This window comes from Lynx rufus, unplaced genomic scaffold (assembly GCF_022079265.1).
Source record: "Lynx rufus isolate CCGP_SWC_20201006 ecotype Redwood Valley unplaced genomic scaffold, mLynRuf1.p SCAF_23, whole genome shotgun sequence".
NCBI classification, from domain to species: Eukaryota; Metazoa; Chordata; class Mammalia; order Carnivora; family Felidae; genus Lynx; species Lynx rufus.
Genome location: NW_025814838.1, coordinates 2424279 through 2436420, shown reverse-complemented (window position 1 = coordinate 2436420; position 12142 = coordinate 2424279). Strand labels below are relative to the sequence as shown.

Sequence of the window (12142 nt, the reverse complement as noted above, 5' to 3'; positions counted from 1 at the left end):
CAGGAAGACAGCGAAGGAGAGGGGCTCCTGCCACCCTCTTTGGGAAATGTTCTGCGAGGTGCGCCCCTCTCCCCCTTACACCCACCAGCCTGAACTGGCAGCTGGCGACAACGGAGGCTGGCTGTCCTCCCTCTGAAGTCTCCGTGCTTTGCTAAAAACCGGGGTCTCTGCTTACCCTGGAAGGAGTAACAATGGATGCAAGGTGACAACTAATGGACTGTCACAGGGGCTGTAGTGGGGGGTCCCGGGAGGGGGGGGGTTACAAAGACAGAAACCCTCAAGGAGGCGCAAGGTGAATGTACTCCCGTTTATTTTGTTAAGGCCGAATACACAATTTTAACGTGTCCAAACGTATTAATGGACAAAATGAGATCTGAAAAAAATGAGTTATGCCATATCGTGGATTATTTCAATGTTATAGAGGCTTCTATTTTTCTCACATTATAAGGTCAGAGGAATGCCACATTCCAACAAAAGTTTTTAGAAGGTGACATACTTTTGTCAGAATGATACCATGTATCAGTGGCAAATTAATGGCTTTATTAGTAGACAGCGCTGAGAAGTCTGGCTCATTCTGTGGTGAAAATAAAACCTGGATCTCATAGGCGAAGTTGAAAGCAAATCGTTTAAAAGTAATATTCAATATTCAGCAGCCGGTACGGCCCGGAATCAGCCGATGCGAACAAATGTTCGCCCACACAGAACAGAGGCCAGCCGACGTGCATCGCGGGGTGCGATGGCTGGACCTCGGCCCTACTTAGTGGCCGAAACGTGCAAGGGCAAACTAAGGGGCCAAGAGCAGAAAATGTAAAATATCTAAACGACTTTTAAATAAGAAATCAAAAAGCAACAAATGATGCGACAAAATAGTTCACGCACGTAACATCCAAACTGAGAATTTCTGTTCGGTGAAGGACACCCCTAAAGAATCAAGCGTGAGCGCCGGTCCTCGAGCCGTCGGCAGCGGTCACGGCAGCGCACAGAAAGGGAGCCCGAAAGGCTGCGGGGCACGTGCGAAGAAATTCCCGGAAGTGCCGGTGAGCGGATGGATGTGCGTTGAAACACGGCGCCACTTTCCTCCCCACGGGCTGGCAAAAGTTGGAAAGCAGGGCAGTAACAAGAGCTGGTGAGGCTGAGGAGAACGGGGACCCTCCAGGGGGAGGCTCCGTGGCCATTCGTGAGAAAAATTTGGTAGAACCACAGGGAAATGAACCCGTCCGCCCCGTAATCCCATCCTGGGGGCTGATGTTGGAGAACCTGCCACGCAAGCGCGGAAGGAGACCCATGAACGTATAAGATGCAGCCGAGGCCCCCCTGAGGAACACCAACGAGCCCTTCGAGCGATGAATCCCACGTAGAATAAGCACCAGGTATTGAGCGAGGAAAGAAACAGCACGAGATCTACAGCACGGCGCTACCGCACGTGGCAAAAGTGTATTCAACACACACATCAGTGCGTCTTACGAGGATGCGTTTGTATTCAAAGACGCGCGATCCGCACACTCGAATGGGTGCTTAGGCTGGCATGAGCAGGGAAGACACAGCCGTAAAACCAGAGAAGCCTTTCGTGGACTAGCATCGGGAGATCCAAACAAAAAGAGCTCGAGGTGTTCAATTATGTCTTAAACAACGTGTGTGCCTCAGGAAGGTGCCTATAAAGGGTCCTGGGGTGAGGAAGACATCCAAAGCTGAGGATCCACTAGACCCTGTCTGCCTGGGCTTAAGTGAGCGCGTGTGGGGCCTGGACCATTTATCTTCCTGCAGGCCGGGGAACCACACTCGTGTAGGTGCCTCAAACTTTACCTGCTAGCCCCCTGGGGCCACTGCTGGTCCCAGCTCCCAGATATCCCAGGCCTGGAATCCACACCCACCCCTCGTTTATTCCCACTCGCTCTAAATAGGAGCACTTGCATAAAAACATTTGCATAAAAACATTTCCAGGAAGGAAAGGGGCTCGGTGGGAGTGAGGGATACCTTCCCCGTGTCCTGGGGGGCTGCAAACGCAGCATACCCAGTGGGCGGAGCCACAGTCCACCCAGGACGGCAAGAACCACACAACTAACCAAGTAACTAACGGCTTGAAACCAGGGTCAACGGGAGAGGGGGTCAAAGTTCGCTGCTAGATTTTGCTTCAGCTTAAAGATAAGCCCATACAGGGCCAAAAGGGGCAGCTGTCCTCCCCCAAGTCCAGGCGGCACGTCAAAACAGGGCGCGGGGTTTCAGCCCCAGACCTCGATGAGGTCCCCAGATTCCATGCCCAGATCAGTGGGCAGCTCCTTGCCTGAAAGCTTTGTCCCATCAAAGAAGAAGGAGAGCTTGTGGCCTGAGAGTCCCATGGCCTCCTCGTAGCGGGACATGAGGGTCTTGAGAGGAGAATCCTGGACAGAGAAGAAAAAAATGGATGTAAGAATTCGAAAAGATGGGGTGGAGGGGAGGGGGTGCCTGGGCGGCTCAGTCAATAGAACATGTGACGCTTGCTCATGGGGTTGAGCCTCATGTTGGGTGTAGAGGTGACTTAAAAATAAAATCTTTAACGGGTTGCCTGGGTGGCTCAGTCGGATGAGCGTCTGACTTCGGCTCGGGTCACAGTCTCACGGTTTGTGAGTTCGAGCCCCGCATTAGGCTCTGTGCTGACAGCTTGAAGCCTGGAGCCTGCTTTGGATTCTGTGTCTCCCGCTCTCTCTGCCTCTCCTGCTCATGCTCTGTCTCTCGCTCTCTCTCTCTCTCTCAAAAATAAATAAGCATTAAAAAAATTAAAAAAACAAAAAAACCTCACAATTGATAAACAATTAATAAACATTAAAAATTTTCAATTAAAAAAATCTTAAGAAAAAAAGAATTTGAAAAGAGGGGCTGAGAACTTATAGAGATGTACAGAGGACTCAGGACAGAGAGGACAAGGGGACAAATCAAGTCAGAGCCCACGGAGGGGAAGGCGAGTGGACAGAGAAGCTAGCACAGCCGGGTCCCTCTCTAGGGGACCGGGCCACAGAGGCCAAGGCTTAGGCTGCAGGCTCCGGGTCAGGTGGGTTCTGCAAGCCCCAAGCTCCTCACCTACCAATGGAGGCGTCTGTTGCAGTGAAGAAGACAGCCCAGATCCTAGAGTGAGGATGGCCCGAGCTGCAGGCCAGGCTCTCCCACTCGGCTCATGTGTGACCTTGGGCAAGGGCCCTGGTAAGTGTGAATGTGACCATTTCCCATTTCCAGATGGGAAACAGGGCCTTTGCGGATGTAATCAGGTGAAGTCAAGGGCACACTCGCTGAGGGTGGGCACCAGCGTCTGGCATCCTTGCAAGAAAACACACAGGCAGAGACACACAGGGAGGACACCCCGTGACGACAGAGGCAGACACTGAGGGAGGGGGCGGGCGCAGCTGCAGGCCAAGGAGTGCCCAGGACCGGCGGCCACCTCCAGGAGTCAGGAAGAAGCAAGGAGCGTTTCTGCCCAGAGCCTCAGAGCACGGCCCCTGCTGAGCACTCAGCTTTGACTCCTGGCCTCTAGGACCGTGTGAGAATACGGTTGTTTTAAGCCACCCGGTTTGTGGTGTTTTGCTACAGCAGCCCCAGGAACAGACACTGCAAATTATCCCGCCTCTCTAGACCCGTGTCCCTATGTGTTAAATGAGGGCAATGACAGTGGTTTCCATGCAATGTCACCGTGAAGTTCACCAACACCCTGACTGGGAAGTTAATTATCTCTAGCATGGGGACTGTCACTCAGAAGCCTGGCGCTGTTGTTCTGTTTCACTGGTTACCGTCCAAGGGTCCTTTCCATTTTAAGCAGGAGTCGGGAGACTAGAGCAGAGGTTCCCAGCACGAGGGGGAGCAAAGCTGAACAGTGGGTTCTCCCCACTCTCTAGGACGGGCGGGAACCCAAACTGCTCGGGACTCGGGGGGAGCCACCCGCTGGTAACTGACCAGAGAGACACGGTCGGCAGAGGAAAGGGTGAGGGGCCCGGACAGCCATCTCTCCCACTCACCGGAGACAGCGAGACTTCCAGCATCTGGTGTTTCTCCTTGCCCTGCACCCGCAGCTGGAGCAGGCGGGACATCTCTGAGGTCTCCGGAGAACTTGCTAGCACCACGCAGTCTGTGGGAGGCAGGATCGGGAAGCCAGGCTTAAGGGGGGGACTGGAAGCAGGGCCCCCTCCGGGCCTTTTCCTCTATCCCCTCCCTGTGGCCAAAGCCTCCTCAAGGCTCCACCTCCCTGCCTTCCTCTCACCAATGATGTCAGCCACTCCAAGCTTTAGGGTCCTGGGAGTGGCAGTAGGGGACAGCTCTGTCTCTCCGAAGAGCAAAAGGATCCTGCTTGGGGACACCCCGAGATGGGTGGCCATGTGGTCCACCACACTCTGTAGGGGCTCCGACTGGCGGGGGGACAAGAAGCAAAGGAGGCCACCTCCTGACGTGCCCCGTCCCCCCCTCCCCCCCCCCACGTTTCTGGCCTTTGCTACCCGCTGAGCTCCTCAGCTGGGAGTCCCATAGATTTACCTGGCAAAGTACAGAATAAAGTCACGTCCATATGGGGTTCGGGGAGGTAACACAAAGAAATGAAGCAGCCGTGGATTAGGAGGGAAAAGGGCAGGGGTGGGGAATGAGGCAAACTGGATCTCATACGCCCCCTCTAACAGGCCAGCTGTCCCCACCTCTGGCTGATGGGTACCGTGTGGGAGCACAGGCCAGTGCAACTACTCCTTCCTATTTAAGAGAAGCCAGGCAACCGGTCCTTTGGATGAAATCACTCATTGAGGTGGGTGGCAACGAACACACGTCTGAAAAGCATTCTGCGTCCACGGGACAAAAAAAGTAAGACGCGCTGTCGATCAAAGCCATGGGCTGCGTGTTCGCAAGGCCTGGCTTCGCTGCTTGCCTGACACGTCGCTGCTGCTCAATAAATGGTTATTTCTGTTGTCACTCTTGTTTTGGAATTGGGCTCATCCCTACAAAAATAGTCGTTTCCACCAGGAAGCTGGGGGAGCTCAGAGTGAACGGGTGACATCTGTGACTAACACAGTTTAAAAGCAGGCACCAGGGGCGCCTGGGTGGCCCAGTCGGTTGGGCGGCCGACTTCGGCTCAGGTCATGATCTCGCGGTCCGTGAGTTCGAGCCCCGCGTCGGGCTCTGTGCCGACAGCTCAGAGCCTGGAGCCTGTTTCAGATTCTGTGTCTCCCTCTCTCTGACCCTCCCCTGTTCATGCTCTGTCTTTCTCTGTCTCAAAAGTAAATAAACGTTAAAAAAAAATTAAAAAAAAAAAAAAAGCAGGCACCAAGGGGCAGCACGGGGTCCGAGGGAAGGAACAGAGGAGGGGGCTACCAAGCAAAGCTTCTCAGGAGGCTTAAGTGGAGCCTTGAAGGGTGGGTGGGAAGTTTGCTGGAGAAGAGAGAGTGAGGGAAAGACAATCGAGACAAAGGGAAGAGCGAACCCAAGACATGGTGGAGGCGGGGGGCGGCGGGGAACCTGGAAGGGCACTGGCTGGATGGGGAAAGCAAGACACGGTCCCTTCTGCCCTGACACCACACTCGCCCACAGGCAGCTCCGGGGACCCCTCCCCCACGGCCCTTCAGGCACTTACCATCCTCATGGGCAACCTGATCACATCAGCCCGGCACCTGATTTTCAGTGGGAAGAGCCGGGGGCTCGATGGAAGGGTGGGACCCTCCACTAGGACCACCTCATCCTCTTGGTTCTGGTGATCTTGGCCCTGGCGCTGCTTGGGACTCAGGCAGGAACGGAGATCTTGCAGGCGTTTGTTCACCTCCCTGGGGTGCAGGAAGGACGGTGGGTCAGCCAGGGTGGGCCACCCACCAAACCGCCCCTCTCTTCCCCGGCGAGCCCCCTGCCCTTGGTACCTTAACTTCTGGAGTGCCCGAGTATGCTTCCTGCTTTTGGTTCTCGGAGGAGGCGGAGACAAAGGAGAGGTGTCTTGAAACCTACAAAGAGAAGCGAGGGCTGGGACGGAGGAAGAGGAAGGGACCCCAGTCCCATGTGTCTCCTCCTGAGCTACCAAGGAGGTAGCTCCTTGGTCCTGGGCACCAACACGGGGAAGTGGATTATCAAGAGGGAACACCTTCCAGTGACATCATCCTGTGGACACGGGGAGGTAAGGTCAGAGAAAACCTGAGCCATCATTTTTATACCCACGGGACCCAAATATTAGCAAGGAAAATGCCTAAGTTTTAAGGTAAATTGCTTTCCTTGGGGCGCCTGGGTGGCTCAGTCGGCTAAGCGTCCGACTTCGACTCAGGTCATGATCTCCCAGTTCGTGAGTTCGAGCCCCCCATAGGGCTGTCCGCTGTTGGCACAGAGCCCACTTCGGATCTTCTGTTCCCCTCTCTCTCTCTGCCCCTCCCCTACTTAAAATAAGTAAATAAACTTTAAAAAAATGTTTACAAAAAAACAACTTCATTCCTCCCTGAGCCTCAAGACTCCCTCCATCCCTTCTCCTTACCCTTTCAGGAGCCACCCAAGGATCCTGCCCACCTCAGCCCACGCCTCCGGCTCCCCTTCTGCTCCTGGGGTCCCAGTGCCCCAGCCTCACTCACAGAAACACCTCCTTTGTCTTCTCTTCTGCATCTCTACTCCTCAGCTTCTTCTTCCAAGGCGAATCTGGAAACGGGGCATCTTCAGCATGCGGACTGCTAGAATCTGCCATATCGGCCTCTGGGAACAAAGGAGGACAAGTGGAAGGGGTAGGCTAAGAGAGAGCAGCGAGAGGCCAAGGAGAGGCAAGTCAGGGGTTTCACAAGGTCCTGAGAAAGCTGGAGACTGAGGGGTCCCAAGAAACACACACACACACACACACACACACACACACACACACACACACAATAATGCTGGGAAAGTGCTCAAGGGGCAGGAGTCATAGGGAAATGCCTGGTGCAGAGAAAACGATGAGTGGAGGTGTCTGAACCTCATGCTAAGGCACGAGCCGGCACGGAAGTGGGGACGATCGGAAGGTGGGCCACTCCAACTAAGTTATGATTAACTTAATCTCCTTTTTTGATCACATGCCACCCACATATAAAATACGCACGATCTAGGAAATATGTTATTTACTTAATACACACGTGTTCCTTATGACACATGCACATACTACCGTGTATGTGACAGAACAAACTTCAAACCAGATGTTGGCAAAGGACGATTTTTTTTTTTAATTGTTCCTCTTATTTTCTTCCTGTACTGGATTGGATGGGCATAGACAGACCACGTAGGTATGGGGCAGGAGGCGGCATGGCGCAGGGAGGGAACGAGGTACGGAGCAGTATAGGCCCTCTGAGCCCATGTTTCTCAAATTTCTTCCATGTGAGCATGATTACCACATTTTGTCATATCTCTGTAATACTTAGTATCTTTTTTTAATCACTCAATTTAACTACAACTCCTTATAACAGGAAACTAGAGGTTTATTCTAGAACACAGAAGCTCTTTTTTCATTTGTTTGCCATTAACCAAAGATCATCATTAACCATAAAAATAAACACTGCAAAAACAAAGCAATGATAATACATCCTAGATCGGTGGTTCTCGACCAGAGGCAATTTGGCCTCCCAAGGGATATGTGGCAATGTCTCGAGACAATTTTTGTTGTCATGATGAGGAGGCGGAAGGAGTCGGAGTGTGTGACACTGGCCCCTGGTGGGTAGAGGTCACAATGCTGCTACACATCCTACAATGCACAGGACGGGTCCCCACAAAGAATTACTCAGTGCAAATGTCAGTGAGGTCAAGGCTGAGCAACTCTGTCCTCGATAAATGTGGCAGCCGGTAGACACACGAGATTCTGCATTTCTGCCAAGCTCCCGGGAGACGCCTGGCGCACCTGGGCCTACATTTGAAGCAGCAAGGATAGAGGTACCTTTGCACGACTACGTTCCAGGTACCGTCCTAACCATACATGTAGCCCAAGAGAGGGCTCCTTATGTATACTCTCTAATTAATTCTCACCCAAATCCTCTGGCGTAGGACCACTATTACCCCTAGTTTTCTGATGACGAAACAAGGTCGCACAGCTACTAAAAGGTAGAGCTGAGATTCAAACCCAGGACAGCTGGTTCCTAAATCAGCTGTTGATCACCCTACCATACTTGCTCCCGGTACAGAAGGCCTGGCCCAAGGTCTGCATTTGGACCCCTGGATCCCTTCCTCATTAAACTTGACTCCTATTCACTGCCTTTGGGTGGTTCGCAAAACATCACATCACTGAGGGAGGACCAGTTCTGATAAGATTCAAAGAACACCATGCTGGCTCCAGAGTGTTCCCAAGGAACTTGTTGCAGATGTACCACGATGTTACAGATTCTCAACCCCTCCTCCTCCCCTGCCCCCAGGAATACAGAATCAGAATCTCTGGAGATGGCCTAGAAATCTGGAGATTAGCACACTCTTGTGCCTATCAGGTTGGGGGAAGGGCAGTTTGACAGCCCTTTCTGTGCCTCCTGGTGAACACTCATCTCATTTCAGGACAGAAGCTTTTGTCTGGCTAGGTTGAAGGAGTCATGCCTTTCCCTTGAGCCTCAGGAAAAACATGAACCGCAGGAGCGCCTGGGAATTTCTGGCGTCCGTGGGTGGCTCAGTCGGTTAAGCGTCTGACTTCGGCTCAGGTCATGATCTCACGTTCTGTGAGTTCGAGCCCCGCGTCGGGCTCTGTGCTGACAGCTCAGAGTCTGGAGCCTGCTTCGGAGTCTGTGTCTCCCTCTCTCTCTGCCCCTCCCCTGCTCACGCTCTCTCTCCCTCTTAAAAATAAATAAACATTAAAAAGAATAATAATCAACCGCAGAGATGTAAACTCCAGGAAGCTTCCTGAGAGAGGCCAGCACTGGGCTCCTCTCTGGAAGTCTGCCCCTACCTTCCTCAGCTTCTGGAGGACAGAGTTTCAGGAGGGACAGGTGATCTGGAATGAGATGAAGGCTGCTTTTCACCTGTAAAGACAAAAGTGAATCAGTCCCAAGTCCTCCCTCTACTGAAAGGGAAACAGGATGACTCATCCCGTCCTCCAGCTCTCAAGTCCAAGTCCTCTCTGGGCGAGTTAGGAGCCCAGCTTCCACAAAATCCAAATTAGAGTATCCTTACTGCTACAAGCCCTTTCCCTAAGGCATTAGTTTTTCTTTTACGCTCTTACTAGGTTGCCAGCCATCCTGCTACCTTGGAATCCTGGGGAATCCCAGCTTCCTAGCTCACCCTCCCACCAGGGGACCCAGCTTCCTGGAGTCCCCAGTCTTCTCTGAACTTCCATGACCCCAGCTTCCTGGATCCTTAGCAATGGGCCCCAACCTCAAAACCCAACATGCCCCAAATCCCAGCCCCAGGTCCTGCCAGCCCCTCTCAGAAGCATAAGGGATCCCGGCCCCTTAGCCTCTCTCTGCTTCTGACACTCCAGCTCCCGGGAATCCCAAACTCCTAACACACTCCAAACCTCTTCACCTCTCCAAACTGCAGAAACGTCAGGAACCCTGCATCTCTCTGCTTCCAAGGCCCCAACTCCCGCGTCCGTTTAGTCCCCCAAAACCAATCCCAGAAGCCTAATCTGAGCAGTCCCTAGACCCAGCCCTTCTGCGTTAGCCCTCCCGGGGACCGCGCTGCACCTTCCCGGAGTACACCGGAACAACCGGTGCCTCCCCCGGATCCAGCAGCAGCCGCCGCCGCCGCCTGACCGGGGCCCGCGGGGCTCCGGCGGGCGGTGCGTCCGCCCCTTCGCTGTCACTGTCGCTGTCGTCCCGGGGGGCAGCCGGCACTGGGGGCTCCGAGTGAGGGACTTCGACCGAGTCCGCAGCGCTGCGCGTTGTTGCGACCTCCAGGATATCTTCGTCGCTGTCGCTGACCAAGTCCACAAACACCGAGTCCAGGGTGGGCCGGCCTGGAGACCGAGGGACGCGAGGACGCCGGCCCCGGCCGCCCCGGGACCCGCGAGCCCCTCGGCCGACACCGCCGCCCCGGGATCGGCGGCCCCGTTTCCTCACCGGCTCCGCCATGGCACACACCAGCCGACCACAGACCACCGCCTCTAGACGCCTCGCCCGGCCCCCTTCAGCGACCTGCGCTCCTCATTGGGTAAACCGTCTGCTAGTCAACACCTCTCCCTGCCCACACCACCTGGCTCCTCCTCCCCGCCTTCTCATTGGTAGCTACATCCGCCCACCATGCATCCACCACTGAAACCAAGGCGCCAAAGATTCCAATCAGCCTCGGCGCAATCAGCGTGGCTTTCGATTCGTTCCGGCTCGCCCATTGGTCGTCTGCCTCTCTTCCTGACCAGCCCACTCCAGGCCCGCCCATTAAATCGACGCGTGTTCCTGGTTGGTGAGCGAGCGGGGCATCCTGGGAATTGTAGTCCTCAAGCCCTCCGACTACAAAGTGAAGGAAGACGGCCTCCGAATTTTTAGAAACCGCGGAACCAAGCTTTAGTCCTCTCCATTATCGCCGTTATCGTTTCCCGCAACTACGTTGTGGGCTAATTCCACTCATCGCCACCCCGACACACGCGCCCCTGCTCCGTGCAGAACCCACCCGGTACACACCCCGGCCCAGCACTTCAACGCCACTCAACTCTGAACTACCTCCCACATCACACATATCACACATACGCTCCCTCACACCCGACTGCCCCCACAGACGGGCTTCACGCGCAGTGTTAACACAACACACGCCCTCGCGCAACACCCGCCCACAGCGCACACCTAAGCACAACACGCCTCGAAAACAACACCTGGTGGGACAAATCCAAGTGAAAAATGAGAGGCTTGATTCTCCCTGTTGAAAAGAAGGGGTGTGACTTCCCTCTCTCCCAAGTTTGTTTCAGAATTTCTTTCTTCGTCCTTTTAAAATGATTGTAAATCTCTATTGTGGTTAAATAAGCCTCTTGCAAGTCTCAAAACTCAGGACTCCCGGGGGCTGAAAGCCATCTTTTTGAAATGCAAACCTCCTAGCGATAGATGATAGATCCAGATCTCCCAGTTTCTGGGAGAGGGATTAACAGCCTCACTTTGGTGGGGGCCTTGCTATGATATACTAAACTACCTCAGGTCAGTAATAGGCGAGAAGCTTGTTTCTCCCCTGGATATAAGCCAATAAACCATAATAAAGTTAGGATGAACTAGACAGGACTAAAGACGGTGGATTTTGAAATTTTTATCTTGAAAACAGGACAAGGGGTTGTACCTGCTTAGCTACCTGTAGAATTGCTTGTGTGAAACTGAAGGAAAACAACAACAACAACAACAAAAACACCTTATTCAAAATGAAGTTGGGGGACATCTGGCCAGCTTAGTGGGTAGAGCACGTGACTCTCCATCTCCATGTCCTGAGTTCAAGCCCCACGGTTGGTCGTAGAACTTGATGTGGGGCCACCAACCTACAGGTCAAGAAAAGAATTCTTGAGATATTCTGGGTGCAAAGAGGTGCTTTATTATAGCAGGGGACAAGACCCGTGGGCAGAAAGAGCTGCACTTTTGCTGTATGAAGCTGGCGGTTATATGCTTAATGCTCAAGAGGGAGGGGACATGCAAGTATTAGATCATAAATGTTTTCTTTGAATTTCTACTCATAAACCTCTCAAGATTTCTCTTATCATTCAGTTCGATATTAACTATGGGTAGGTTGTACAGGCAGTCATGAGACCCTTTAAGAATGTAGCAGCCGTGGGACACCTGGGTGGCTCAGTCATTTAAACTTCTAAGTCTTGATTTCGGCTCAGGTCATAATCTAACGGTTCATGAGTTCGAGCCCAGCATGGGGCTCGAATCCTAAGCAGGATTCTCTCTCTCCCTCTCTCTCTCTCTGCCCCTTCCCAGGTCACATGTGTGCTCACTCACGCTCTCTCTCAAAATAAATAAACTAAAAAAAAAAAAAAAAAAAAGAATATAGCAGCCAGCACGTATTTGAGCCTCATCAGAATTATGTAGGCTTTGGATCAGCCTTCCGGGCTAAAGTTGAACATTTTCTGTTTTATCCCTCATCAGAGCTTACAAAAAAAAAAAAAAATGAAGTTGGGAAGCCAGAGGGGGGGAGCTGTCATATCCTACCACTCCTTACAGCCTTTTCCAGAACCAGCAAGAGACTTAAGTTGTATTTGCAAGAGGCAAGAGCCTACCCAGCAGGAGATTTTCTCCTCACCCAGCAGGAGCCCGGGTCAATGTGAGACTGG

At 53.0% G+C, this 12142-nt stretch overlaps 1 protein-coding gene across 2 annotated transcripts; it reads right to left on the bottom strand.

Moving 5' to 3' along the window:
• Positions 1–293: 293 nt before the first annotated feature.
• NFATC2IP (nuclear factor of activated T cells 2 interacting protein) lies at positions 294–10053 on the bottom strand. 2 transcript variants are annotated; one of them, XM_047087575.1, is made up of 9 exons: positions 9585–10053; positions 8849–8921; positions 6543–6660; positions 5850–5930; positions 5573–5759; positions 4223–4367; positions 3981–4090; positions 2282–2378; positions 294–1664 (listed from the first exon to the last, which is right to left on the bottom strand). In XM_047087575.1, exons 1-9 carry the CDS (start codon positions 9969–9971, stop codon positions 1612–1614), a joined length of 1251 nt encoding a protein of 416 aa, XP_046943531.1. In that variant the 5' UTR covers positions 9972–10053; the 3' UTR covers positions 294–1611. The 2 variants fall into 2 exon arrangements, with proteins under 2 accessions (XP_046943531.1, XP_046943530.1); XM_047087574.1 differs by having other exon boundaries at positions 294–2378; positions 9585–10052.
• Between the last annotated feature and the right edge of the window lie 2089 nt (positions 10054–12142).

What these genes read in the sequence shown, in the direction of transcription:
- NFATC2IP (XM_047087574.1), bottom strand. Translation starts at nt 9,971, where the DNA reads ATGGCGGAGCCGGTGAGGAAACGGGGCCGCCGATCCCGGGGCGGCGGT. An exon ending in TCCTCCAGAAGCTGAGGAAG is followed by an intron (nt 6,661 to 8,848) that starts GTAGGGGCAGAC and finishes CTTTGTTCCCAG; the next exon opens with AGGCCGATATGGCAGATTCT. An exon ending in TGGAAGTCTCGCTGTCTCCG is followed by an intron (nt 2,379 to 3,980) that starts GTGAGTGGGAGA and finishes TTCTCTGTCCAG; the next exon opens with GATTCTCCTCTCAAGACCCT.